General features: G+C 43.8%; 2 protein-coding genes and 1 long non-coding RNA gene across 8 annotated transcripts in view; 1 reads left to right on the top strand and 2 right to left on the bottom strand.

Moving 5' to 3' along the window:
* Positions 1-83: 83 nt before the first annotated feature.
* TMEM140 (transmembrane protein 140) lies at positions 84-12952 on the bottom strand. 3 transcript variants are annotated; one of them, XM_066262344.1, is made up of 2 exons: positions 12455-12952; positions 84-1480 (listed from the first exon to the last, which is right to left on the bottom strand). In XM_066262344.1, the coding sequence occupies exon 2, from the start codon at positions 1464-1466 to the stop codon at positions 912-914; it is 555 nt and encodes a 184-aa protein (XP_066118441.1). In that variant the 5' UTR covers positions 1467-1480; positions 12455-12952; the 3' UTR covers positions 84-911. The 3 variants fall into 3 exon arrangements, with proteins under 3 accessions (XP_066118441.1, XP_066118440.1, XP_066118442.1); XM_066262343.1 differs by lacking the exon at positions 12455-12952 and adding an exon at positions 9611-9708; XM_066262345.1 differs by lacking the exon at positions 12455-12952 and adding an exon at positions 3042-3520.
* The window catches only part of LOC136326430 (uncharacterized), an 80128-nt gene continuing 65726 nt past the window's right edge, over positions 12151-26552 (top strand). For both annotated transcript variants that reach the window (XR_010729448.1, XR_010729449.1), the window contains exon 1: positions 12151-12442. This is a non-coding gene — a long non-coding RNA (uncharacterized lncRNA). The remainder of the gene's footprint in view (positions 12443-26552) is intronic.
* AGBL3 (AGBL carboxypeptidase 3) overlaps positions 25760-26552 on the bottom strand; it is a 45640-nt gene continuing 44847 nt past the window's right edge. For all 3 annotated transcript variants that reach the window (XM_066255272.1, XM_066255273.1, XM_066255274.1), the window contains one exon: positions 25760-26138. In XM_066255272.1, the coding sequence (XP_066111369.1) occupies positions 25760-26138 (379 nt within the window). The remainder of the gene's footprint in view (positions 26139-26552) is intronic.

Genomic DNA, 26552 nt, shown 5'->3' with positions numbered 1-26552 from the left:
GCCTTGGCCTCGATCCCTGGGCTTTCTTAACATGAGAGTGGGACAGGACCCCAAAGGGGACATGCTAAGGACAAGAAATCAGCAGAGTCTACATTGCCTCTGTATTCGGGATGCTTTTGACAGGCATAGAATGAGGCAACCGTTTGCTGTACAGGTTTTCTAATACACAGGTGCTGAAAAATACACAAAGTTCCCAAAGTACAGGTGTAACAGTCCTTTGTAAGCCTGGGTTGAGCAGGGAGGGGGCAGTGGCTGTGGAACCATCCTGTCTGTTCACCTTCCGCCTTGCTCAGGATTTGGCGTGTTCTGCTCCCGAACTCCCAGTTCCCACGTGAGGAATGACTTGCTCGCGGACTCCCCGGGCCCAGGAGCCTTATTCAGGAACAATGCAAAGCCCATGTGTCTGTCTTCAGTGACTTCCATTGAGATCTCTCCTGCACCTTTGGGAGCAGCACCATGGAGCAGGGATGGAGAGGTAGGGGAGAGTTTGCTAACCAGGGCCCCAGGACACTGAGGTGCTCTCTCGGCCTCCATGTCCCCATTTGTGGCCATAAACGTTCACTGGGTTTTTCAGTTTGGCCTTTGGCAGATCGTCCTGGAAATCTGGCCCTGTGACAGGAACCTTATCTCTTCACCATCCTGAGAATAAGAATTGTGTGCTCAGATGAGTTAGTTAAAGCAGGAATTCTCATAACAATGAGCTATGGTATCAGCAGTCCCAAAGGACAGATGACCCACCACTAAGAAGCTGCAGGTGCCCCTCCTCAGTGGGGCCCGTCTGCTACCGCTTGAGGCCAGCATGAGCTATGAAGCAGGCGGGAAGAGAAACCATTCCACCCCGTGAACCCCTGGCACCTCCTCTGAGCATTGTTCAGACCGAGCCCTTGCAACAATGCAGGCCTGTGACAGGACTAGCAGCTCTCTAGCTTGCCCTTGTCCTGTGCCTTCTGGGGGAACATAGCTGTGGCCATAAGCAGGAGGATGAGTAAGGCCTGGGCACTGCCCAGAGCTAGGAACCCGGGCCCCAGGAGCGAGGGCCTGAGCCACCTCCAGGTGAAGGTGAGGAAGAGGCCCAGGCCACCAGCCAGCAGCGTGGAGGCCGCCGCCAGGAAGCCCACCGCCAGGTGCCACTCTCCCTCGTTGCTGTTGCAGCGGGCCAGTAGCAGGGGCAGGGGGACAAAGAAGGTGAGGACCAGGGCCCCGTACACGCCGAGCCGGGCCAGTGCCAGGCCCGCCCGTGGCACCCCTAGGGCCTCCAGCTCGGGGAACTGGTGGCAGTGCAGGGAGCCGGCATCCTCGTCCCACAGGCAGAAGTTGTAGAAGCCGATTCTCAGGGTGGGCAAGTCCACCAGGTTGCCGGCCCTCCAGAGGAGCGCGTAGAACAGCAGCGCGATGGCTGTGCCCGTGAGGACCATGATGCCCAGGAACAGCAGCTGGTGGCCCCGCCGTGGCCTCGGGATGGTCATTTTTGCTTGCCCACCTGGGGAGAAGTCACACCAGTGAGTGTCCAGCTCTCCTCTCCCCCTCCATTCCTCACAAGCTCATGCTTCCCTTCTGGAATAATCTGTAAAAACCCGCAGCAACCTCCCATTCTCTCCAACCCCCAACCCCAAGAAACCTGGGGGGACCTCCTGTGGGACCCAGGCCCAGCCTTCTCTGGGCAGAGGCTGGAAGACAGGCTCTCCCAGGCAGCGCCGGTGCCTCCGATGTACAGCGTCAGCACCACCAGCCCCTGGAGACTTGTGAGGGGGTTTCTCAGACCCTGTTGAGGGTGGGTTTGCCTAGGGCGAGGGACAAGGCTGTTATTGGGGACCTGAAGGAAGGGGCAGATGCAGAGGGCCCAGGGCCACCTGGGAGCTGTGGCCACAGACCAATCAGACCAGAACTTCTGAGGTTGGGGCCAGCACTGGTGTGTTCTAGAAGTTCTGCAGCCCATCCTAAAGCGAGCAGGTTGAGGCCCACTGCTAGACCCCCAGAGTCCCCCACCTGCCCTGGGAACTTATCACTGGGCGGAGACGAGATGCCACCCAGTGATGAAATCATATCACTGCTTTTAAAACAACTCCAGTATTTCCCCCCCCCCCCAACAACAGTAATATATGTTGATTATAAAAAATATTGGAAAATACTTCTTAAAAATATTAAAAACACCTTTTTCCTCACCATGTACATAGAACCCGTTAACCTACCAATATGCATGTTCATGTATTTTTAAATAATCATACCATTGAACATAATGCTTTTTTCACTGAATAGTATAAACATTTTCCAAGGCTGTTAGTCTTCAAAGACATGGCCAACGGCTGCATAATAGTTCATGCCATAGATTTACCCAGTGCACTATTGCACAAGTTGTTTCCATTTCTCACCCTTGTAGTCAAGGAGAGGACTAACTATGTAACGGCAATGATTGGGTCAAGGGGAGAAATACTCTTTAGTGATTTTATTGCATATTGTCAAATTGAGCCACAGAAAACTTGCTAACTGTAGCAAACAGTATATATACCATCCTCACCACCTTTGAAAAATCTTCACTACAATTCTAATCAGAAGGACTTCTCCCAATTGGCCTCTAAAGCAATCATCCTTGCACTGTTTTTTTAAAATAAATTTTCCAATACAGAACAGAACAGCCATTTACACGCTGACAAGGCACGCGGTGCTGGGGCCGGAAGGCAGAGGGGCATCCTGTCCAGGAACCAGATAGTCTGCGGCCCAGCCAGGAGTGCCGGAGGCATCCAGCCGGGAAGCCAGTCGCGGCCATTGGTGGTACTGGGGAGAGGGCCCAAGACACATACAGCCATGGAGCTCAACTTGTGAAGGGACCCTTAGGCGGAATGGCCCCCTTTTTTCCCTAGAGCTGACTGAGGGTCTGTCTGACCACACCCTATTTCTGTTCTGCAAGAACCGAAAGGGACCAAGTGGAAATAAACAACACAGGAGGTGGGGCAGGCAGGGGACGGTGTGTGAGTCCAAAAGGGCTGCTATAAGAGAAAACCACATAGCAGGCGGTGTATAAAGAACAGAAATTTATTTCTCACAGTTCTGGAGGCTGGGCAGTCCAAGGTCAAGGTGCGGGCAGATTCAGTGTCTAGCGCAGCTCACTTCCTGGTTCAGAGATGGAGCCTTGCTGTGTCCTCATGTGATGTAAGGGGCAAGGGAGCGTCTCTGAAGCCTTTTTTTATAGGGACATAGTCACATTCCTGAGGGCTCCACCCACATGACATAGTCATCTCCATAGGCCCCGCCTCTCAATGTCATTATACTGGAGGTTAGGTTTCGAGATATGAATTTAGGGGGAAGGGGAAGCACAAACACTAGTCTGGCAGATGGCTCCATTCAAGGGACCGGAGTGAATGCGAAGAATGAGAATAAAGACGTAATCAGTGACTCCTTAGGCAGGGATCCAGGGATGTGGCCCGGGGTGAGGCAGGTGCCCATTAGGACACAGCGCAAGCCTGTGCACACAGCGAGGGCTTGAATCCATGCTGCCACCACCTGACCATGGTCTTCTGCCCATGGCATGGCCTGGGGACCTCGGCAGGGGGACTCTGGGGTGGGAGAGTGAGGGGCCAGGTCAGCGGAGGCCCTGGAAGCTGCCCCTGCGAGCGCCTATCCTCAGAGTCTTGGGAAGCCTTCATTAGTGAAAGCCCAAGTGGCTGAAGGCCTCGTTTGAAGGCGGTTGGGCGATTCCTAGAGCTGTGATGCTCGCTACAGAAAGATGAACGGGGATAGAAATGCTGTCTTTGGTCCATGACTTATTAGACTGGCATAATGAGATTTTAACCAGCCCGGGAGGGGAAAAATTCCCAACTGGGACATACTGTGTGTATGTAACAAATGCTTGCATGAGCCTCTATCTGTGTTTCTAGGGGTGTTAGGAATTTCAGGGTGGAAAATGAATTTCTAGGGCTGGAACTCTGACTTAGATCCTTGTGCTGTAGGAAATAAGGTCTGACTTGCCTCCCTTGGCCAGAAATCAGCAGGGTGGGGTTTCCTTTGTAGAAATGTTCCTCCTTATTTCTCCTGTGTCAAGCCTGTTATATTTGGGTTCACAAAAATCATTATAAATATAACATCTTTTGCTTGAAAACGGCTGGTCTTAAAAGAATGGCAGGACTTCTCAGAGAAGGAGATTGCATTAGCCTCCTCCCACTGTTGCTTCTGAAGGCCTTTGTTTTCAACTTCCTCTTCTCTCAGCTGAACTTCTGGAAGTTTTTAAGAGAGTGGATCTAAGAAGTCCCTGTTCAGGCATGTGGAGAAGGTGGTGGAGTCCCTGGCTTCTTCTTCTCCCCTCTCTGCACGAGGAGTTCAGTCCCAATTCCGATGCCCAGTGCATGCCTCGGGCTCTCCACCATCTCGCGAGACTTAGAACTTGAACTTGGAACCCCGCTCGCTGTGGGCTTCCATCTTGCTTTGCTTAGCTCAGCACCTACCCAGGCTGTCCTCTTTCCCCTCTGCTTACCTCCTAGAGTTTCCTGTTTTCTGTCTCTAAATCCTCCTAATTCCCCCCCCCCCACCGCCCCGCTTCCCTGGACCACCTCAGCCCACACTTTGGTTTAGTCGAAAGCTAGAATGGATGCTCCCAGTAGCTGTGATCACGCCAGGGACAATTTTTATCTGTTTCTGCTTTCCATTTTCTCCCCTGAATGGTGTCTGATACAATGTAGACTCATATTTGGGTTTTTTTTTTTGGGGGGGGTTGTTTGTTTTCTAGAATGAATGAAAATGCCATGTATCCTTTGGTTACTTTGATGGGGGAACTCAAGAGTTAAAAATTTAGCATTAGTAATAGTAGCTTTGGCTTACTGATTGACAAAGTAAAAAGCTTTGTTCCAGGAGTTGGGACCCATGAACAGGCCTACGTGACTGCACAAGGCTGCAAACAACCGCCTTTGTGCTCCAGGCCCAAGAGCTCGCAAGCCACCAAGATGATATCTAAGCCCCAGGCTCCAAGGATGGAACGTCCACTGACAAGGACACAGATAAAGAACTACTGGTCAGCAGAGGAAAAAATGCTAGCAAAACCTCTGGACTGCAACATTCATCTAATTAACTTTTTCCTAAATTCTAAACTCCTTACGTCTCCCTTTCTTCCCTTTATAGAAAAGGTTGGCTGAGATGAAATGTTAAAACATTTTGGGGGATACATAACCCCCAGCTGCTCAGATCACCGGCCATCTGAACAAAGCGCCCATAAAGATTCAATCCTTGTCTCTATTTGTTTGGCTGAGTGGGGACAGGCAACAGGCAGCACAGATACCAGTATTTCCAGTTTCAGTTTCATGTACATATCTTTTTTTGTTGTTTTTTTTTTGAGGGAGAGAGAAGCATCAACTCATTGTTCTACCTAGTTGTGCACCCATTGCTTGCTTCCCATACTTGCCCAGACTGGGGCTCGAATCAGCAAACTCAGGGTTGAGCTAGCACCCTCAGGATTGATCCAGCAACCCTGAGACCTAGTCAGCAACCTCAGCACTCCGGGATGACGCTCTATTCACTGCACCACCCGCCAGGGCTCGTGTACCTATCTTAATATGTACATATCTTACCAAGACACCTTGAGACAAGGGGCCGTGTTTTTTGTCTCACATACGCAACAGAGTGCTGGGATGACTCCTACATGCTTCCTATTGGAAATACGGCAGACTTCAGGCATTCATGGACAGAGAGGTCGGAGGCTCATCCTAGGTTCCTTCTTTAAACGTTTCCCAGTGACAGTCGATGGATATTTGTTTGGAAAGCTCCATGGCACTCCTCTGCTGTACTAAGATGTCCTAAGACCCTACCTTTTTTTTTTTTTTTTTGCTTATAGCAATTGCAGTAATCACATTCTCACCACAATGAACCTTTTAATTCCCTTTAAGCCTGTGCTTCCTTCAGAGGGAAAAAGGGGAGACTGCTGAGTTATTGTTGCCATTTTTAGGTGAACTTTATTCTGTTTATAATGAAGTAAATGTATGCTGATGGTAGATAAGGAGCAACATGTGACAGAATAGAGAAAATCTCCTCCATAACTTCAGGGCACAGAAATAACCACTTTTATTAATTTTTTTTTTTTTTTTAGAGAGGAGAGAAAGTGTAAGAGAGAGAGAGAGAGAGAGAAAAGGGAGAGGGAGGAGCAGGATGTATCAATTCCCCCATGTGCCTTGACCAGGCAAGCCCAGGGTTTTGAACTGGCGACCTCAGTGTTCCAGGTCAATGCTTTATCCACTGCGCCACCACAGGTCAGGCCAGAAATAACCACTTTTATTTATTTATTTATTTATTTATTTATTTATTTATTTTTATTTATTCATTTTAGAAAGGAGAGAGAGAGAGACAGAGAGAGAGAAGGGGGGAGGAGCAGGAAGCATCAACTCCCATATGTGTCTTGACCAGGCAAGCCCAGGTTTTCGAACTGGCAACCTCAGCATTTCCAGGTCGACGCTTTATCCACTGCGCCACCACAGGTCAGGCAATAACCACTTTTAATAGTGCATTTCTATAATGGTGTTTAACATAGTTGAGGTCACATTATATATGTTTTATGTCTCACTCTGTAAACATCTTTATAGTGTGAATACGTCTATATGTTGCTAGCAGCTCCACCCCCAACCCGCTACACCAGGAGCAGTTCCTACTGTGGCTTTGAGGATAGCCTGCTAGAATCTGGATGTTATAATTCTGTTGCTATCAGATGTTATAGTTTGCAAATATTTTAGAACAGACTCTTGAAAGAAATAAATAAAAAAGGTAATTTATTGGGTGATTTATCAATTACAAAATAATCTCCTGGCCTTCCTTTCCATTCAGGATTTAAGAAAGCTATAGGAGACCACAGAGGGAAAACTTTCTTCTAGAATTCTCTTTGATCAGTGGAAAGGGTTTAAGAAGAAATCTTATTTTACCAAGGGCTTATAAAGAATTAAAAACAGACTTCACAATCTCTTGAGCATTTATTCTATGCTAAGCACTTAGTGGGTATTATTAAGTTCTCCCAACAGCCCTCTGGGAGCAGATTTGCTATTATGATCTCCGTTTCCCAGAGGGGAAAACAGGCTTAGTGAGGATCAGTAACTTCCCCAAGTTCACACAGCCAGTGGGTGGGGAAGTCTGTCAGGCAGGATGGTCAAAATCACGGGAAGAACCTGCCTCTATCTGAGCATGTGCTGACTGAGGTCTGGCGGGCGTTGTTGTCATTGTCACTAGACAGTGTGGTTCTGGAAATAGGCTTTGAAGCTGGGTGTTCTGGGTTCAAATCTCAGCTCCACCATTTGCTAGCTACTTGACCTTAGGTATTTTAACCTCCCTGTGACTGGTGTTTTCATACATAGAACGGGTATAGTAATACAACTTATTTTGTAAATGTTCTAGAAATTAAATGAGGTCATTTAAGCACAGTATGTGGACATGATCTAGTAAGAAACTACTTAAATTACCACTATGGATAGGGGACCGAAGACCAGAATAGAGAAGCCCAGGGTTAACCAGCCTGATAGGGTACAACTCCAGAGGTCAAAAACAGTGCTGGAGTTCTTCAACAGAGCTTCTATGAAGGATCGGAAGACCCGAAAGCTGATGGCATTGATGTTTGGTGACTAACTCTAGGATGCAGCTGTCACAGAGGGATGTGGTGGTTAAGAGCACAGTCCATCTGGATTCCCAGGGCTCACTAGTCATGTGACCTTGGGCATGTCACATGGCATCCCATTCCTATATCCTTTCTTATAACACTGTTGGGAGACTCCAGAAGGTCTGTTCCATCCATACAAGCAAACTGGTCCCTGTGACTGCTCTGATTACACCGACAAAGCCGTGATTCAGGGAGAGAATGAATAATTGAAGGAAGAGCGAGGCTGAGGTGGAGGGTCAGGGCATGTAGCATGAACAGAGAGAGAGAAGCAAAGCCTAGGAAGACGGTAGTAACAAGATAAAGTCAGAAGAATAGAATCTGACCATGTAGAGAGCCAGATCGAATGCTTACTCAGTAGAGGGGGCCACCAGGCCCCTCTCTCTGGCCAACGCACTCAGGAGCAGTGCGCTCAAGGTTTGGGTGTGGCCCTGCCAAAAATAAAAAGGGATAAAGCAAGACAAGAGTGTCTTACTTCCTCTGGCAGAAATATGAGCCCGGCTTTCTCTCTTTTTCTCCAAAACTGGGCCACAGCACTTTCCCAAATGCGTGCAGGGTGGTAGCAGCCTGGGTTTCCCAGAATGCCCCGTGGATGGCCAGGCCTTACATGAGCTCTTTAGGAAATGCTGTGACATTCTGACCGCTGCAATTCTCCCATGTAAATAAAAACAGCTTCCCCAGCAGAAACGGGACACCACGAGGCTGCAATATGGAGCAAGACGCATGGGTCCCACCTCCACCAGCAACAAGCTACTGAAATAGGCTGTTTCGATGATGCCGTTAATATTAACTTGCTGTTTGTTTGCTTCTTTTGTTATTTATTAGCCCTCTGGGAGCAGATGGATCCAGCTAGGAACAAAGGTTAAAACAAAAACAAAAACCCCAAAACACAACAATTAGAGAAAACCCTTAAGAAAAGGAGAAAATGCCTATACCTTGGGACCCATCGTCATTCATTTTATTGGGAGGACTCAGTCAGGTTCATGGGAGGCTAAGATTCCCAGGACCCATGGCAGGGGTGAAGAGGAACTGAACTAAGAACTAGGGGCTGCCTTGGGCTGTGAACTTGGTTCTGATGCTCCAGTCCTGTCTCCTGCAATCCAGACAGAGATTCCCTGTCCCCCTTCTCCTGATGGTCCATAGTTTCATCTGGTGGCTCCATTAGTGACACGTTTTGGGTGATTCCCTGAGTCATGATCCGGGGACTCTGGAACACCCAGAGTGAACCAGGGGCCTGCCTTCACTGGCTTTGGACTCTAGTTGAGGAGACAAACACCAAACACATATTTTTTTTTAAAAAAAAGATAATTATAACTTTTGAAAAAGTCTGAGAAGGAAATAAACAGGCTGCAGTGGAGGAGAGAAACTGACAGGAGACAGTGGTGAATCTAGACTAGGGGGTCAAGGGTGGCCCCTCTACGAAGGAGATGTCTGGTCTGAGGCCTGATGGGTGTGAAGAGCCATCCCTGGGTTGGGCCAAGGGAAGAGCCTTCTGGGAGGAGAGCACAGTGGTTCTAAACACGCCCTTGAGAGAGGAACAGACAGGAGACCAGTATGGCTGCCACCAAGTGACTGAGGAGAGGGGATAAGATGAAGCTGGACAGGTGAGTGGGGCCCAGGTCTCCAAGGGCCTTGTCGGCCAAGGACTGTGTCTGAGTGCACCATTATCCCATGTCCCTCTTCCAACATAAGGGAATAGGCCCCCAGGTGGGGAGGGGGCTGAAAATAAAGAGACACACGATGAGTTGGGGAGGCGTGGGTCAATGTCAAGTATTGTTCAGGACCATGCTGCCCACCAGCCCTGCTGTAAAGACCAAGGCCTGTCCATGCACTTTGTATCTAACAGTGAAAGAAACAGAGACAAAGGCAATGAATAATAGACGGTCGTTAAGACTGACCTTTAGTTTTGCAAAAGGTATTTGGAGAGCTGTCTGGAAGGGAGACTACGCAGTTCATGAACTTCACTTTTGTCCCCACCCAAGAGAATGTGGTTCTTACCTGGGGGCTTCTGATGCATGTGAAATGGCTTCTAAACGCATGAAAAATAACTCAAAGAGAGTAAATCACAGACAAATGGACAGCACATGCTAAGGGGCTTCCCCCTCCGTCCCTCATGCTAGTATTTGGGAGCCTCAGAAAGTGACTCTCCTCTGGTCACTCCTTGGGCTGGCTCTGCTTCCTGGTGGGCAAGGTGCCCAAGGAAGGGCGGGGACGGCTGTCCCTTCTCGTTCAGAGCTGTGCCAGGACTTGTTCGTACCCCACCTTCCTACGGCTGCCAAGTGGACAAAAGGTATCTGTCTTCACGAAGCACTGGGGATCTGGGGGTCACCTCCCAAGCCTACTGAGGTCTAGATTTGGGCTGATAAAATTAATTCACCCTTGGCAGTGGTCGGCAAACTCATTAGTCAACAGAGCCAAATATCAACAGTACAACGATTGAAATTTCTTTTGAGAGCCAAATTTTTTAAACTTAAACTATATAGGTAGGTATATTCCTTATCAAGGTAGCACCCGCATGTGGTATTTTGTGGAAGAGCCACACTCAAGGAGCCAAAGAGCCACATGTGGCTGCGAGCCATAGTTTGCCAACCAGGGAATGAGACTCACAAAATGGAGGACATCCTAGCTCAGCCTACACTTTATGGGAAACACTTAACATGGAAACCTAAAACATGCCAATCACAGTCCTCCATCTCAGCTGTATCTTGCTTACCTGACCCTGGAAACAGGACCACTAACCTTGTAAGGCTCTTAGCCAATCCTGCCCTGTTTTCCTGTTGCCTCTTCTATTGCCATAAAACTTGTTCTTGATGAATGTGCTGAGTATGGTTCACAGAATGCAGGAAAACAGAGTACTTACTAGATTACTGGTTTATTATAAAAGGCTACAATTTAGGACCAGCCAATGGAACAGCTGCCTAGGGCAAGGTATGGGATGGAAGGGGACTAGAGCTTCCATGACTTCTGCAGCATGTCCACCAACCCAGAAACTCTCAAGCCCTCTACTTCAGGGATTTTTATGGTTTCTTTACATGGACGGGATTGATTAAGTCATTGGCCATTGGTGACTAACTCAACCTCCAGTCACTCTCACTGGCTCTGGCTGTCTGTGGGTGGGGCTGAAAGTTATAATCCTCTAATCACATGCTTGCTATCCCTGGCAACCTCAGGGGTTTTCCAGAAGTCACCTCGTTAACAGATGTGGTTTAAAGGGTTTGTTATGGATAAACAAGATGTCTTTATCTGTATTTATCACTTGTGAAATTCTGGGCCAGAAATGGGAACAAAGAACAAGTATGTGTTTATTCGAAATCACTGTATAACATTAACTAACGTAAAAGAAAAGTCTATACCGTAGGTAACATAATCAAAGCTAGGCCAAGGAAAATAATCTATGTGCTTCATCAAAACAGCAGATAAGAACACTTGATTTTAAGAGCATGGTACAACTGGCATTCTTATACAACAATGGCATGGGTGAAAATTCTTACAAACTATCCGGGAAGCAAGTTGGCAATATGCATTAAATTTCCTAAAAACAGTTACACCATTTGGCCAAATAATTCCACTTACAAGTCTGTCCCTGAGGCAGTAATCAGAAATGCCATCATTCCTCCACAGGCATGTTCATTACAGTGTTAGTTTGACAAAAAAAAAAAAAAAAAAAAGGGAAGCAACTGGAAAGCTCAGCGTTAGAATTAAGATAAAACCCAGCAAGATGATGAAACTCTATGCAACATTTAGAAAAACAGGTCTAAAGTCACATGACATCCTGTGACTGCACGAGAGACGCGAAGGAAATGGTCTAAAACGTTCACGTTGGCTGCGGTGTCTCTGGATAGTGGCATTAGGGGCCACTGCTCTCTTTTTGCATTAAGACTATTTTCAAAAGGAGGTGTCATATTTATGAAAAAGTGAAGGGATAAAACAAACAGATGTAAACAACCTCAGTAATGAGGTCGAAGAGGGACGACGCTGCAGAGAACCCTGGGAGAGGGAATAAGGTGCAGCTTGAAAGGAGAACGTCACGTGAACTGACTCTGAGACCCAGAACTTTGGGAGGCATGGGGCCCAGGGAGAAAACGCTGAATAACGCACTTTGTTAGGAGAGAAGGAAAGACCGGGTCACAGAGATGCATGTATTTTTCCTCCTTTGATCTTATAAGTGAAGAAGCATAATGAAAGTTACTATGAAAACAGCCCATATTAAATAAAAGAAAAAAGAAAAACACCTTTAAAGGTATGCACGAACAGAACTACTAACCTACCATGCGTTGCCAGCAAGGCCTGAGAAGCAATGGAGTCTGATAACGCAGGCACCGAAAATCTGTTAGACCCTACGCTGTTCTTTCGGAATTAAGTCAAGACCGCAGGTCTTTCTGGCAACTTTAGTTCAGTGTGCATTTTAGGATCCACAGTGTTCTGTAACTGCCTTTGTGTAAGTTTAGGACTGCGAGTCGGAGAGACAGGCCCCATCTCTGCTTGTCTGCCTGCCTAGTTCTGATGAGCAATCTACCTCACAAGCTGCAGGTGTTGGTGCAGACCTCGGGCAAACCAGCCCCTGCTTCCCACGCTCAGCCCTGTAGGTTTCTAACCAGTGATCCCGGCATTCCCCTCACCAGTTCCGAGGCCAGAGATACACAGGGTGATGCTGAAGTCAGGGAGGAGAGCAGAGTACAGGGTAAACTGTACAAGGGGGGGCGGAAGGTCACAGACACCGACTGCCAATAATTTCCCCATGCCCGCTGCTAGAACGTGAACAGTCTCAGAAGAAAACCAACGCATCGTACGGAGTGGCAGCCGTCCGGGCAAGCGACAAGTGCATGCAAGGTAGGTACTTACCAAAAGAAAATGCAAGACCCACAAAAACTCGCAGAAAGGGGGAAGCAGGAAATCAGGCTCGGTGTCTTGTTCGCTGGTTCTCTCTGGCTGGCTGGTGTCAGTCTACAGAAACAGGATGGTGGGGACGGGCGATCGCAGACCGAGGCTGTCCTGAGCTGGGAGCTGCTTGCCTTTGCAGTGGTGTGTACGTGAGTAAACAGCTCTCTGAACTTTGGGTCATTTGCGCTGAGGTCAGTATCAGCTGATTTCACTTTCACTTTTTAATTTGCCGGTACTGGTCCTGACTTCTCAGAAAGGCAGCTTATAAACAAGATGTCAGTCACAAATCATGCACTTTAACCACACTTGGAGCCAGCCAACCAGGTGACTTCAAGACAAGTAAGTGTCTTGATAACATCACTACAATTCCAGGAAAGAAACTGGCCAAGACGCTCTCAAACCTCCCAGGGATTTAAACCCCAAGATAAACACAACCTAGAATCACAGAAGGAACCGTCAAGATCATCTGGTCCCAGACCCAGGTCACCCACTGGGAACCAGTTATGCCATCTTGTTCCCCACTTTTCAGAAATTAGCTTTGTGGGATGACTGAGCTTCCTGGACACATAGCATTCTCACGAGGGTGTTTAGACGGAGCAGCTGCAACATCTCTGATTTCAAAATAAGAGCAGAACGAGGCTTTTAATTTTGTAATCATGGGGGCTCCTAGCCAGAGTTTAAAAATTTGCTTACTTTCCTTCTCTGACCAGTTGGAAATTCTGAGATGAGGTTAAGTTTGGTTAAATCAGTAGACAGCTACTTAGTAATATTGCTGAATCCTTCCAGGTTTCTCTTCCCCTCCCCCCACATGAGTTTTTGAATTGGCTACCTTTTCCCCACTTTGCAGTTCTTTAAAAACTCAAACCTTAGAAAGGGAAAATACAGGCCTTGACATCACAAGGCTCTGCTGGAGATTAGCAAATTGCCTAACTTTCCAAACATCGGTTTGTCCCCTGTAAAATGAAAGCAAAACCTACTTGGCATGGCTGTTGTGGAAATGGGAGATAACGTCTGAACGTGCTCTGTACAGTATGGGGCATATACTAACGGTAGCTGTTATTATTAAAAGCCAAAATTTGAAATATCTAGTTTAGCCTCATAATAAACGTCTTCAAAGCAGAGACAGAAATGAACAGTTTGGTACTAATGTCAACTAGCTACTCTGCAAATAGCACCAGTGAGTGAAGAGACACGATAGAGAAGAGAAATAAATATGTGCTTTAAAAGTGTACTCAAAGTTTTCATGCACGTTAGTTTTTACAGAGTCAGATAGTCTCCAAAGTTTATTGTGAAAAGCAACCGCTCCACAATCTGCCTTTCTTCTCCGGAGGCAAGCACTTTCACCTGTTAAACCGATTCTTTAAGTATTTACCTCAGTTCTCTAAATAACATGCTTATACTGGTACTTCCTTTAAAAATTTTTTTTCATTGATTTGAGAGAGAGAAGCATCAACTCGTTTTACTTAGCTGTTCCATTTTAGTTGTGCACTCATTGATTGCTTCTCATATGTGCCTTGACCAGGGATTGAACCTGCAACCTCAGCAGGCCAAAATGATGCTCTACTCAGCCAGGGCCTGGTACTTCTTGATTTTGCAGTTTCAGGTATAGTCTATAGACTCAACTATAGAAGATGAAGATTTAGTTTTCTTCTTCCTGACTCCACGTTCCACAAGTATTAAGTCCTCTCTCCCACCTCCTTCCAAACTTGTTATAATTTTGTGTAAATCAAGACTCAGTGTTTACAGTATTGTAACTATATAGATACCATATAGAAGAGCTGAGCCATGTAAAACACATTGTGATTTCTTTTTCCTGCATAACTTTTTGTCTGCCTTGGAGATAAATTCCTTTATTTTTTTGTTTGTTCGGTTTTCAATATACTTAACACTCATCCAATTCCTAAATCTTTGTCAGATCTTTCTTTGAGAAATTTGTATGTGTAGCTTTTGATCTCTTTCTGAGAAGGGCCACACCAGTGGCTCCCAGCCTGCTCCAGTCTGGGCCACCTCCACGCAGCTGGGATTCCCTTTGCCTCTGTCCTCTGTTGGATCTCCTATGTCCAACATCTTGATTTATTCTTTTTATCTACTTTTAAACATGATTTATCAAAGTCAGACAGAATATGACATTTTAGCTTAAAGATAATCTGTCTGTATCATTTTGAAAGCCTCCTTCAGTCCCATCTTGCTTTCGTGTTGCTGCTGAGAAGTTTAAAGCCATTTTGCTTTCTAGCTTCCAAAATGGTCTCCTTTTATTTTCATCCTTGCAGCTTTGTCTTATAAAAAGAAAAGAAAATAGTTGCTATTTCGGTGGGGTTTTGAGACGGAGCAAAATTCAATGTGTATCCAGTTTGCCATTTTTTTTTTTTTTTTATAATTTTATTTTTTTAATGGGGTGACATCAATAAATCAATATACATATATTCAAAGATAACAAGTCCAGGTTATCTTGTCGTTCAATTATGTTGCATACCCACCACCCAAAGTCAGATTGTCCTCTGTCACCTTCTATCTTGTTTTCTTTGTGCCCCTCCCCACCCCCTATCCCTCTCCCATTCCCCCCTCCCCCCCGTAACCACCACACTCTTGTCAATGTCTCTTAGTTTCAGTATTATGTCCCACCTACGTATGGAATAATACAGTTCCTGTTTTTTTCTGATTTACTTATTTCGCTTCGTATCATGTTATCAAGATCCCACCATTTTGCTGTAAATGTTCCGATGTCATCATTTCTTATGGCTGAGTAGTATTCCATAGTGTATATGTGCCACATCTTCTTTATCCAGTCATCTATTGATGGGCTTTTTGGTTGTTTCCATGTCCTGGCCACTGTGAACAATGCTGCAATAAACATGGGGCTGCATGTGTCTTTACGTATCAATGTTTCTGAGTTTTGGGGATATATACCCAGTAGAGGGATTGCTGGGTCATAAGGTAGTTCTATTTGCAGTTTTTTGAGGAACCACCATACTTTCTTCCATAATGGTTGTACTACTTTACATTCCCACCAACAGTGTATGAGGGTTCTTTTTCTCCACAGCCTCTCCAACATTTGCTATTACCTGACTTGCTAATAACAGCTAATCGAACAGGTGTGAGGTGGTATCTCATTGCCGTTTTGATTTGCATTTCTCTAATAGCTAAAGAAGATGAGCATCTTTTCATATATCTGTTGGCCATTTGTATTTCTTCCTGGGAGAAGTGTCTATTCATATCCTCTTCCCATTTTTTTATTGGATTGTTTGTTTGTTTGTTGTTGAGTTTTATGAGTTCTTTGTATATTTTGGATATTAGGCCCTTATCTGAGCTGTTGTTTGAAAATATCATTTCCCATTTAGTTGGCTTTCTGTTTATTTTGTTATCAGTTTCTCTTGCTGAGCAAAAACTTCTTAGTCTGATGTAGTCCCATTCATTAATTTTTGCCTTCACTTCTCTTGCCATTGGAGTCAAATTCATAAAATGCTCTTTAAAACCCAGGTCCATGAGTTGAGTACCTATGTCTTCTTCTATGTACTTAATTGTTTCAGGTCTTATGTTTAGATCTTTGATCCATTTTGAGTTAATTTTTGTACAGGGAGAGAGACTGTAGTCCAGTTTCATTCTTTTGCATGTGGCTTTCCAGTTTTCCCAGCACCATTTATTGAAGAGGCTTTCTTTTCTCCATTGTGTGTTGTTGGCCCCTTTATCAAAAATTATTTGACTATATATATGTGGCTTTATTTCTGGACTTTCTATTCTGTTCCATTGGTCTGAGTGTCTATTTTTCTGCCAATACCATGCTGTTTTGATTGTCGTGGCCCTAAAATAGAGTTTGAAGTCAGGTATTGTTATGCCCCCAGCTTCATTCTTTTTCTTTAGGATTGCTTTGGCTATTCGGGGTTTTTTATAGTTCCATATAAATCTAATGATTTTTTGCTCTATTTCTTTAAAAAACGTCATTGGAAGTTTGATGGGAATTGCATTAAATTTGTATATTGCTTTGGGTAATATAGCCATCTTGATTATATTTATTCTTCCTAGCCAAGAACAAGGTATATTCTTCCATCTCATTATATCTTTTTCGATTTCCCTTAACAATGGTTTATAGTTTTCATTATATAAGTCCTTTACATTCTTTGTTATGTTTATTCCTAAGTATTTTATTTTTTTTGTTGCAATCGTGAAGGGGATTATTCTTTTGAGTTCCTTCTCAGTTGTTTCATTGTTGGCATATAGAAAGGCTATTGACTTCTGTATGTTAATTTTGTATCCTGTGACCTTACTGTATTGGCTTATTGTTTCTAGTAGTCTTTTTGTGGATTCTTTGGGGTTTTTGATGTATAGGATCATATCATCTGCAAAAAGTGATACCTTTACTTCTTCTTTTCCTATATGGATGCCTTTTATTTCTTTGTCTTGTCTGATTGCTCTGGCTAGAACCTCTAGTACCACATTAAATAAGAGTGGAGAGAGTGGACAACCCTGTCTTGTTCCTGATTTAAGGGGGAAAGCCTTCAGTTTAGTGCCATTTAATATGATGTTAGCTGATGGTTTATCATATATGGCCTTTATCATGTTGAGATATTTTCCTTCTATACTCATTTTGTTGAGAGTCTTAAACATAAAATTGTGTTGTATTTTATCGAAAGCCTTTTCTGCGTCTATTGATAAGATCATGTGGTTTTTGTTCTTTGTTTTGTTGATATGGTGTATTACATTAACCGTTTTACGTATGTTGAACCATCCTTGAGATTCTGGGATGAATCCCACTTGATCATGATGTATTATTTTTTTAATATGTTGTTGTATTCGATTTGCTAGTATTTTGTTTAGTATTTTAGCATCTGTATTCATTAGAGATATTGGTCTGTAGTTTTCTTTTTTTGTGCCATCCTTGCCTGGTTTTGGGATGAGGGTTATGTTGGCCTCATAAAATGTGTTTGGAAGTATTGCTTCTTCTTCAATTTTTTGGAAGACTTTGAGTAGAATAGGAACCAAGTCTTCTTTGAATGTTTGATAAAATTCGCTGGTATAGCCGTCAGGGCCTGGACTTTTATTTTTGGGGAGGTTTTTAATGGTTTTTTCTATTTCTTCTCTACTGATAGGTCTGTTTAGGCTTTCTGCTTCTTCTTGACTCAGTCTAGGAAGGTTGTATTTTTCTAGGAATTTATCCATTTCTTCTAGGTTGTTGAATTTAGTGGCATAAAGTTTTTCATAGTATTCTACAATAATTCTTTGTATATCTACAGTGTCCGTGGTGATTTCTCCTCTTTCATTTTGGATTTTGTTTATATGAGTTCTTTCTCTTTTTTCCTTGGTAAGTCTTGCCAAGGGTTTGTCAATTTTGTTGATCTTTTCAAAGAACCAGCTCCTTGTTCTGTTAATTTTTTCTATAGTTTTTCTGTTCTCTAATTCATTTATTTCTGCTCTGATTTTTATTATTTCCTTTCTTCGGCTGGTTTTGGGTTGTCTTTGTTCTTCTTTTTCTAGTTCCTTAAGGTGGGAAGTTAAGTGGTTCACTTGGGCTCTCTCTTGTTTGTTCATATATGCCTGAAGCGATATGAACTTCCCTCTTATCACTGCTTTTGCTGCATCCCATAGATTCTGATATGTCGTATTGTAATTTTCATTAGTCTGTATATATCTTTTGATCTCTGCACTTATTTCTTCTTTGACCCATTCATTTTTTAAAAGTATGTTGTTTAGTTTCCACATTTTTGTGGGATTTTTTTCCTCTTTTTTGCAGTTGAATTCTAGTTTCAAGGCTTTATGATCAGAAAATATGCTTGGTACAACTTCAATTTTTCTGAATTTGCTGATGTTGTTTTTGTGACCCAACATATGGTCAATTCTTGAGAATGATCCATGTACACTGGAGAAAAATGTATACTCAGTCACTTTGGGATGAAATGTCCTGTAGATGTCTATCATATCCAGGTGCTCTAGTGTTTTGTTTAAGGCCACTATGTCTTTGTTGATTCTCTGTTTGGATGACTGATCTAGAGCCGTCAGCGGTGTATTGAGGTCTCCAAGTATGATTGTATTTTTGTCAGTTTTTGTTTTAAGATCAATAAGTAGCTGTCTTATATATTTTGGTGCTCCTTGGTTTGGTGCATATATATTAAGAATTGTTATGTCTTCTTGATTCAGTGTTCCCTTAGCCATTATGAAATGGCCATTTTTGTCTCTGAGTACTTTTCCTGTCTTGTAGTCAGCATTATCCGATATGAGTATTGCTACACCTGCTTTTTTTTGGATGTTATTTGCTTGGAGTATTGTTTTCCAGCCTTTCACTTTGAATTTGTTTTTATCCTTGTTACTTAGATGAGTTTCCTGTAGGCAGCATACAGTTGGATTTTCTTTTTTAATCCATTCTGCTACTCTGTGCCTTTTTATTGGTGAGTTTAATCCGTTTACATTTAGTGTAATTATTGATACTTGTGAGTTCCCTATTGCCATTTTATATCTTGCTTTCTGTTAGTTTTGTGTCTTGTTTGATCCTTCTCTTTCGTTTTTCTATCTTTTGTTTTTATTTGGTTGTATTCCATACATCTTTCCTCTGTTGCTCTCTTTTTTATCTCATGTGCTTCTGTGGTGGTTTTTTCAATGGTGGTTACCTTTGAGTAATGAAAAGGGTCCTTACCCTGTTCATTGTAGTGAACTATTTTGTGAGTACTTTTGCACTCCATCATCCTTTGCTACTGTTAATCTCCATCTTCTCCCCCTCTTTCTTTTTGTTGTTGTCACAGTTTAAATTTGGTTTTATTGTGTTCTTCTTGGAGCTTTTACTTGTGGCTCTGTTTTTTTTTTGTTCTTTGTATCTGATTGGAGAACCGCCTTTAGTAATTCCTGGAGTGGGGGTTTTCTGATGATAAATTCCCTCATCTTTTCTGTATCTGTGAATGTTTTTATTTCTCCTTTGTATTTGAAGGATAGCTTTGATGGGTATAATATTCGTGGCTGAAAGTTCCTCTCTTTCAGGACTTTAAATATTGGGGTCCACTCTCTTCTAGCTTGTAGAGTTTCTGCTGAGAAATCTGATGATAATCTAATGGGCCTTCCTTTATATGTTGTATTCTTCTTTTCCCTGGCTGCCTTGAGAATTTTTTCTTTGCTGTTGGTTTGTGTCAATTTCATTATGATATGCCTTGGAGTAGGTTTGTTGGGGTTAAGAAAACTTGGAGTTCTGTTTGCTTCTTGAACTTGAGGCTTTAGTTCTTTCCACAGGCTTGGGAAGTTCTCATCTATTATTTGTTTGAGTATGTTCTCCATTCCATTTTCTCTCTCTTCTCCCTCTGATATACCTATTATTCTTATGTTATTCTTTTTGATGGAGTCAGATAATTCTTGTAGGGCTATCTCATTTTTTTTAATTTTTGAGTCTCTTTCTTCTTCTCTCTGTTGTGCCTCAAGTTGCTTGTCTTCTATTTCACTAATCCTCTCTTCTATCTGACCTGTTCTATTAGCTAAGCTTGTTACTTCGTTTTTCAGCTCGTGAATTGAGTTTTTCATCTCTGTTTGATTTGTTTTTATAGTTTCAATTTCCTTGGACATATATTCTTTGTGTTCATTGAGTTGTTTTCTGAGCTCCCTATATTGCCTTTCTGTGTTTTCTTGTATATCTCGGAGGATTTTTAGTATTTCTATCTTGAATTCTCTGTCATTTAGATCCAAGGTTTCCAATATATTAAATTTTTTCTCCATAGATTTTTCCTCATCTAGCTGTGTTACCTCTCTTTCTTTTGTATCCATGATATTCGATTTTCTCTTCCTTAATGGCATCTGAGGGTGGTTTTGTTGATAGTATTAATGAGAATTAATAAAGAATAAAAAGTTAAAAAAATAAAAAAAAATAAAAAATCGAAAAGAGTTTTTTTTTTAAAAAAAATTAATAATGAAATAAAGAAAAATAAAATAAAATAAAAATTTTTTAAAAAAAGGAAATTATTCCCCCCCTCCTTTTTTCCTCTCCTCTCATCTCCCCTCTTTCTTGAGAAAATCTTGTGGTGGACTGTGAGTTATAACAAACAATGCCTGTGATGGAGGGCCTGAATTGGGGAAAAGTAATAAAGGGGCAAAAAAGAAAAAAAGAAAAAAAAAAGAAAAAAGAAAAAAAAAAAGATTGTATGGACCCACAAAAAGCAAATAAGGAAAAAATTTGGGTCAAGAATAAAATGATTTGCTTTTAGGTGTTGGTTGTCTAAGAGTTATGATGAGAGGAATAAGAGGAAAACGGAAAAATGGGGGGACAAATTAAAAACTTACTATTGTATTTAGTGGAACAAGAACTAGATAATATGGAGAGCCAGGGATGGGAGCACTGCTAGTGAGTTAAAAAGGTGAAGTAAAAACCCCCCAAAATGCCACAAACATAGGTTTGAGTCCCAGATAAGATAATTTGTTTGTTATTGAGGTTTGAATGAGAGGAGATGTAAAGGAGAAAGGAAGAAACTAATATAGAGGGAGAAAAGAAAGAGAGAGAGAGAGAAAAAAAAGAGGGAACCACTAAAAGAAGAAAAAAGAAAGGAGAGAGAGAGAGAGTTAAGGGTTTTGGAGTGCAACCCTCATAGAGAGAAAGGAAGAGAAGAGAAAAGATAATGGGAGATGTAACACTTATGGGTAGTGTAGTTCAAGGAGAGGAGAGAGTAAGACCAGTAGAGAGTTAATCGGCCAAATTGGAGGAGGAAAAAAAAGTATCAAGAATGAAGATAAGAGAAATAAACGAACAAATATAATAAAATGTGATAGGTTATAAAGTCTGCAGATTATTCTTGATTTTGAGAGGTTATCTTCTTGCTTTTTCTTTTCTCTCCCTCTTCCTGGTCGGTGACTCTGTACCCCGGGTTCTGCCCCTTTGGCACGCTCAGGTAGAGGCTTGCAGTTGATAAGTCTCTATGGCAATGTCATGTATTGTGCTTTAGTCTCGTGGGAGTCAGGCTCATTAGCATTTATAGGCTCCGACAGTGAGAGAGTCCGTGTTCCTGGAGCCTTTCTCCTAGTCTTTCCTTCCTCAATTAGTCGCCTGAGAATCCAGCTATGGGGTTGCTGCTGCCTCTGCCTGGATAGTAAGAGGCTCAAAGAGCTGGCAACTCCCCACTCTATTTCCACTCAGCACAGGGCTCTGGGTAAGGCTCAGTCAGTCAGAGCTGCTAGCATAGTCAGGCGGGCTTTCCGCCCACTCAAAGACCACTGGCTCTGCCACTCTGTCTGGTAACACAAGCGGGCGCCCACTTCTGGGGGGCGCTTGGAGGAAACTCTCACTCACTGTCTGCGACCAGGATATCCAGCCAGCAGTCTCACGCTCTGAGTGAAACCCCCAACCGCAGGGAAAAGTTGCAGCGTTGGAATTGAGTCTCGCTCCGTCCCCGTGCGCGGCTTTTGCAAGGCGCTGGGGCGGCTCGAGATTCCGCTTTGGCCCACACAAAGGCCCCTGACTCTGCCCCTCTCTGCGATAACACGGGCGCGCACTGCCGAGGCACTCGGAGGAATCACTCACTCCTTATCTGCGCGCGCAAACCAGGATATGAGGCCCGCCGCGGTTCCCTCTGAGTGAAACCCTCACCAGCACGGAAAATCTCCACCGTTGGAAGTAGTTCTCACTCCCTCCCGTGCGTGGCTTTCCCAGGGCGCTGGGGCTGCCCAGAGACTCTGTCCTCGGCCCACAGAAAGGCCTCTGACCCTGCCTCTCCGTGGGGCAACACAGGCACCCACTCTCGGGGCCTAGGAAGAAATTCTCGCCCACTAACTGCGCACCGACCAGGAGACCGGGTAAAATGGCCGCTCCGCTTGTCTTTCTTTCTTTGGGTTTGGCGCGAGTGTTAGCTTGATTTGCCCGGGTTGCCACAGGATCAGATTTTCCTCGGCTTGGATCTGTGTGCCACAGCCTGGTTCGGCCGTTTGTGCCGTGGCAGCCTGGATCTATTCACCCCCTTTGCCCGCCTCAGTTTCTATATTCACAGTTACCAGAGAAAGCCGCCCTGTTTAGGTTAGTGAGGAAGGCGGAGCATTTCTTACTCCCTATTTCCTTCGGGGTTTGGTTATATATTTAGCCAATTTTTCACTCAATCATACCTTTGGGTGTCTTGCAAAGCATCTGGAAGCTCCAAGTATAGGTTTTTCTGTTTCTGGTTGAAGATCTTGTTGAGTTTTGGGGGAGATTTATCGGTATCGCTTCCTACCCCGCCATTACTCTGACGTCATCCCCCCAGTTTGCCATTTTTTAACTGGAAATTAAAAAAAAAATTTTTTTTAAACCCTAGGTGGGCTGTCTCTTGTCTCTTTTACTGGTTCCCTTGGGCAACACAGCGGCCTCTGGTTAAACTGGTTGCCCTTAACAAGCTATTACATCCTCTTAATTGCTTCCCACCGAAATCTCCAAGGCTTTTTTTTTTTTTTTACAGAGACAGAGAGTGAGTCAGAGAGGGGGATAGACAGGGACAGACAGACAGGAATGGAGAGAGATGAGAAGCATCAATCATTAGTTTTTCATTGCACGTTGCAACACCTTAGTTGTTCATTGATTGCTTTCTCATATGTGCCTTGACCGCGGGCCTTCAGCAGACCGAGTAACCCCTTGCTGGAGCCAGTGACCTTGGGTTCAAGCTGGTGACCTCGGGGTCTCGAACCTGGGTCTTCCGCATCCCAGTCCAACGCTCTATCCACTGCGCCACCGCCTGGTCAGGCTCTCCAATGCTTTTGACAACACCCTTAGGTTTAAACTCCCTCACACTCAGTTCCAAACGAATCAGTTCACTTGGGGAGAACATCAGAGCTCTCTTTTTATGGCCTGCCTCTCCTCCAGGGCAAAGCATCTGAGCCACTGCCTGGAGCTGAGCATGCAGAAAGTGACCCCTTTCTCCCAGAGCAATACCTCTGCTTTTTTGCATGTGGTGCTGAGTGGGGCTGTAGCCTCTGGTCTTTTCAGCTTTCCTCTCCCTGTAAGGACCTTCAGCCCTGTGACCAACCTGTGGCAAAGGAGACCAGGGCCTAATGATTCCCAGAAGAGCTTTTGTCTTCTAGTTGGGTGGAGGGACGGGGTGTTGGGGTGGAGACCCTGACCTCTTGGCTGTACTTGCCTGGAATTTCGCCACTGCAATGGAGAGGTAGGGGCCTGAGAAATGCTAGCAGCCTGCCCCTCCTGGGGAGGTACCATAGCCCTGGACTGGGGGACCCACGGGGTAGTGTGATCCCTGTGTTCTTGCTCATGTGCTGTAGACTCCCTGCTCTTACTGAGATTTAGTAGATTTTCTTGGATGAGTGTTTCTTCACCTGTTGTATGTCCTCGGGACAATTTCCAGAGACCTTCTTTTTAAACCAGTTATGGTGTTCTCACCAAGAGTGGGTGGAGGAGTGCCTCAGGCTGCTGCCCTGGAACTGGCCTCTGTCCCTTGGTTGTTGTTTTTTACAGGGAAAAGTTTTAACTGCATAAAATCTACAGACTTACATTGCAATGAATATCATTAACAAATCTAAAGTGACAAACTTCAGAAAATTACAAAATAATAAACTAATAGGTGTAAATGTCAAATCCCTTCATCTATGAATTTCGAACTTAATAAAAAATACAGGTTCTCCCAGGTGTGTCTTTGTTGTTGTTTAGGTTTTTTTTGTTTGTTTTCTTAAAAATAATAAAACCAGTAAAAGTTTACTGAAGTAAATATCAAGCTACTTTTACAGATTTCTAATAAGAGATATATTGAAACAGTCTTTTTTTATGTTTCAAGTGTCTCTACCTGGTTTTGTAAAAGGTCAACAGTCGCTTAAAATGATAGTAAAAACACCGCAGTACTTACACCATCTAACTCTAGGGTCCCGATGAAATGGAAATAATGTATCACAATTAGATTAAAACCATCTATATTTAAAAACACTCTTAGGAATTAGAATTCTATCAGACATCAATATGCGCAAACAAAGAATACAATTATGTAACAGCAGGTAAACTAAATAGAGGTAAATCTAAAATAAATTACTTGTAAAAGAGAGAAAAAACAGACATCCTACAGTGGTTCTGGATATTCAGGATTGGCTGCTTTGAAATCTGAATTGAACCTGCACGTGACCCTGGACCTCTGACATAACTGCCCTTCCTTTGGTGGGGGAGGTCACCATCATCTGTATGTTTGTCTCTAAAGACAGCCTGTTTCATTCATGTGTATTATTTTTTAAGCATTTTTTCATGGTCCTTTAATTCCCATTCTCTATTTCCTATCTTTTTGGGAAGGCAGGTTAGGCTTTCCCCTAGATGAGTATTTTTTTTTTTTTTCATTTTTCTGAAGCTGGAAACAGGGAGAGACAGTCAGACAGACTCCCGCATGCGCCCGACCGGGATCCACCCGGCACGCCCACCAGGGGCGGTGCTCTGCCCCCCAGGGGGCGATGCTCTGCCCATCCTGGGCGTCGCCATATTGCGACCAGAGCCACTCTAGCGCCTGAGGCAGAGGCCACAGAGCCATGCCCAGCGCCCGGGCCATCTAGATGAGTATTTTCATCCAAACCATTCCTCCAGATGCCTTTGGCATTAGTTAGTTCAGATTGGAAGGACTTTGATCCACATTTGACTGACTAATGTCTGTCCTTGAGGATGACCCATTATGGCCTCAACGACAGGTGACTTGAGAGCTGCCTAGTCTGTGTAAACTCTAATCTTTTGACTCACATAATAATATTCTTCAACCTGGACAGAAAAGCATAAAACAAAAACAAGAAACAGCAGAAACATGCAAGGGAAACTCAAAGGGATGTGTCTCAGGTAGTCAAATAATGAGAGCAAAGATTCAAAATATCCAATACAATATTAAAGCGAACGAAGTCAGACGACCGGTTTCTGGCATGCTAAACACATGACAGAAATTCAGGAAATATTGTTGGTCAATTGATTCATTCAAGCAGCTAACAGGGATATTAAAGTCAGTGATAACACAGGTCAGTCCTTCCTGAATTCTTATTGTTTTTGGTGGTGTATGAATAAGTCATTTTGGAAGAATTCAAAATTTCAGAGATTTTTTTTCCCCGCTTATCTTGACAGTAATGAAATATAAATACCTAAGAAGATTTAAAATCTTTGTTTTCTCTGGATTTCTTTTTCTAGCTCTGAAAGATATTCCCACTGAAGAAGACGGGGTATCTAGGATTTGTGGTTTAGTATAAGCATGTGTAGGCGGAGGAAGGGCGATTGAGAGATGGGAAAGGCTATTCTTTCTCCTTCTTTTTAATATGTAAGCATACGTTCTTTCATCCACAGTTTTCGGTGCAGTATAAAGCTAGATTATTTCTGCCTCGGGAACTTCAAGTCAAAGATGGGTTGTCCACCATTCTTTTTGGTTGCTCATCCTTATTTTCAGCGAGATGGGGACCTATCTGCACAGAGCTTTGCTGGCTGTATTCTTCAGCTTGTAGACCCTTGCCTTTGATAATATTTGCATCCTTCTCAAAACTTGAGGAAGGGGTCTCCCAAGGAGTGTTTATGGCCTTGATTCGAGAATGTTCACTCCTTTTCTTGTGCCCTTTGAGAGGTGACAAGTCTTCAAATGACCTCTGAGACAGAGACTGAAGCCATTTTGAAGAGCTTACCTTGAGGTTCCCTTGGTTTATAAGAGGGAGATGTTCGGATGTAGCCTGAGGTGTGCTGTATCTGTTTATGTTTCCATAAGTAGCAGGATTTAGTCTAGGAGAGAAAGAAAACACATGAGTTTTTGCCCAGTGTGTACCCTATGTATTTGTAACAGTATGTCTTTCCCCCCTGCCTTTGGTGAATTGGAAGTTAATGTTCTCTAAAATTTCACAAATCTCATTTGTCTATTTTAATTAGGAAGACCTCAGTAAACGTACCTTACTTTTTTTTTTCTTTCTTTCTTTTTTTTTGTATTTTTCTGAAGTTGGAAACGGGGAGGCAGTCAGACAGACTCCCACATGCACCTGACCGGGATCCACCCAGCATGCCCACCAGGGGATGATGCTCTGTTGCAACCAGAGCCATTCTAGCGCCTGAGGCAGAGGCCATAGAGCCACCCCCAGCGCCCGGGTCAACGCTCTACCACTGAGCCATCCGGCCAAGGCCTCTTTTTTTCTAGAGTTAGTA

This window comes from Saccopteryx bilineata, chromosome 2 (assembly GCF_036850765.1).
Source record: "Saccopteryx bilineata isolate mSacBil1 chromosome 2, mSacBil1_pri_phased_curated, whole genome shotgun sequence".
Classification (NCBI taxonomy): domain Eukaryota; kingdom Metazoa; phylum Chordata; class Mammalia; order Chiroptera; family Emballonuridae; genus Saccopteryx; species Saccopteryx bilineata.
Note: the sequence above shows the minus strand (reverse complement) of the source record. Positions and strands in the feature narration are given on the sequence as shown.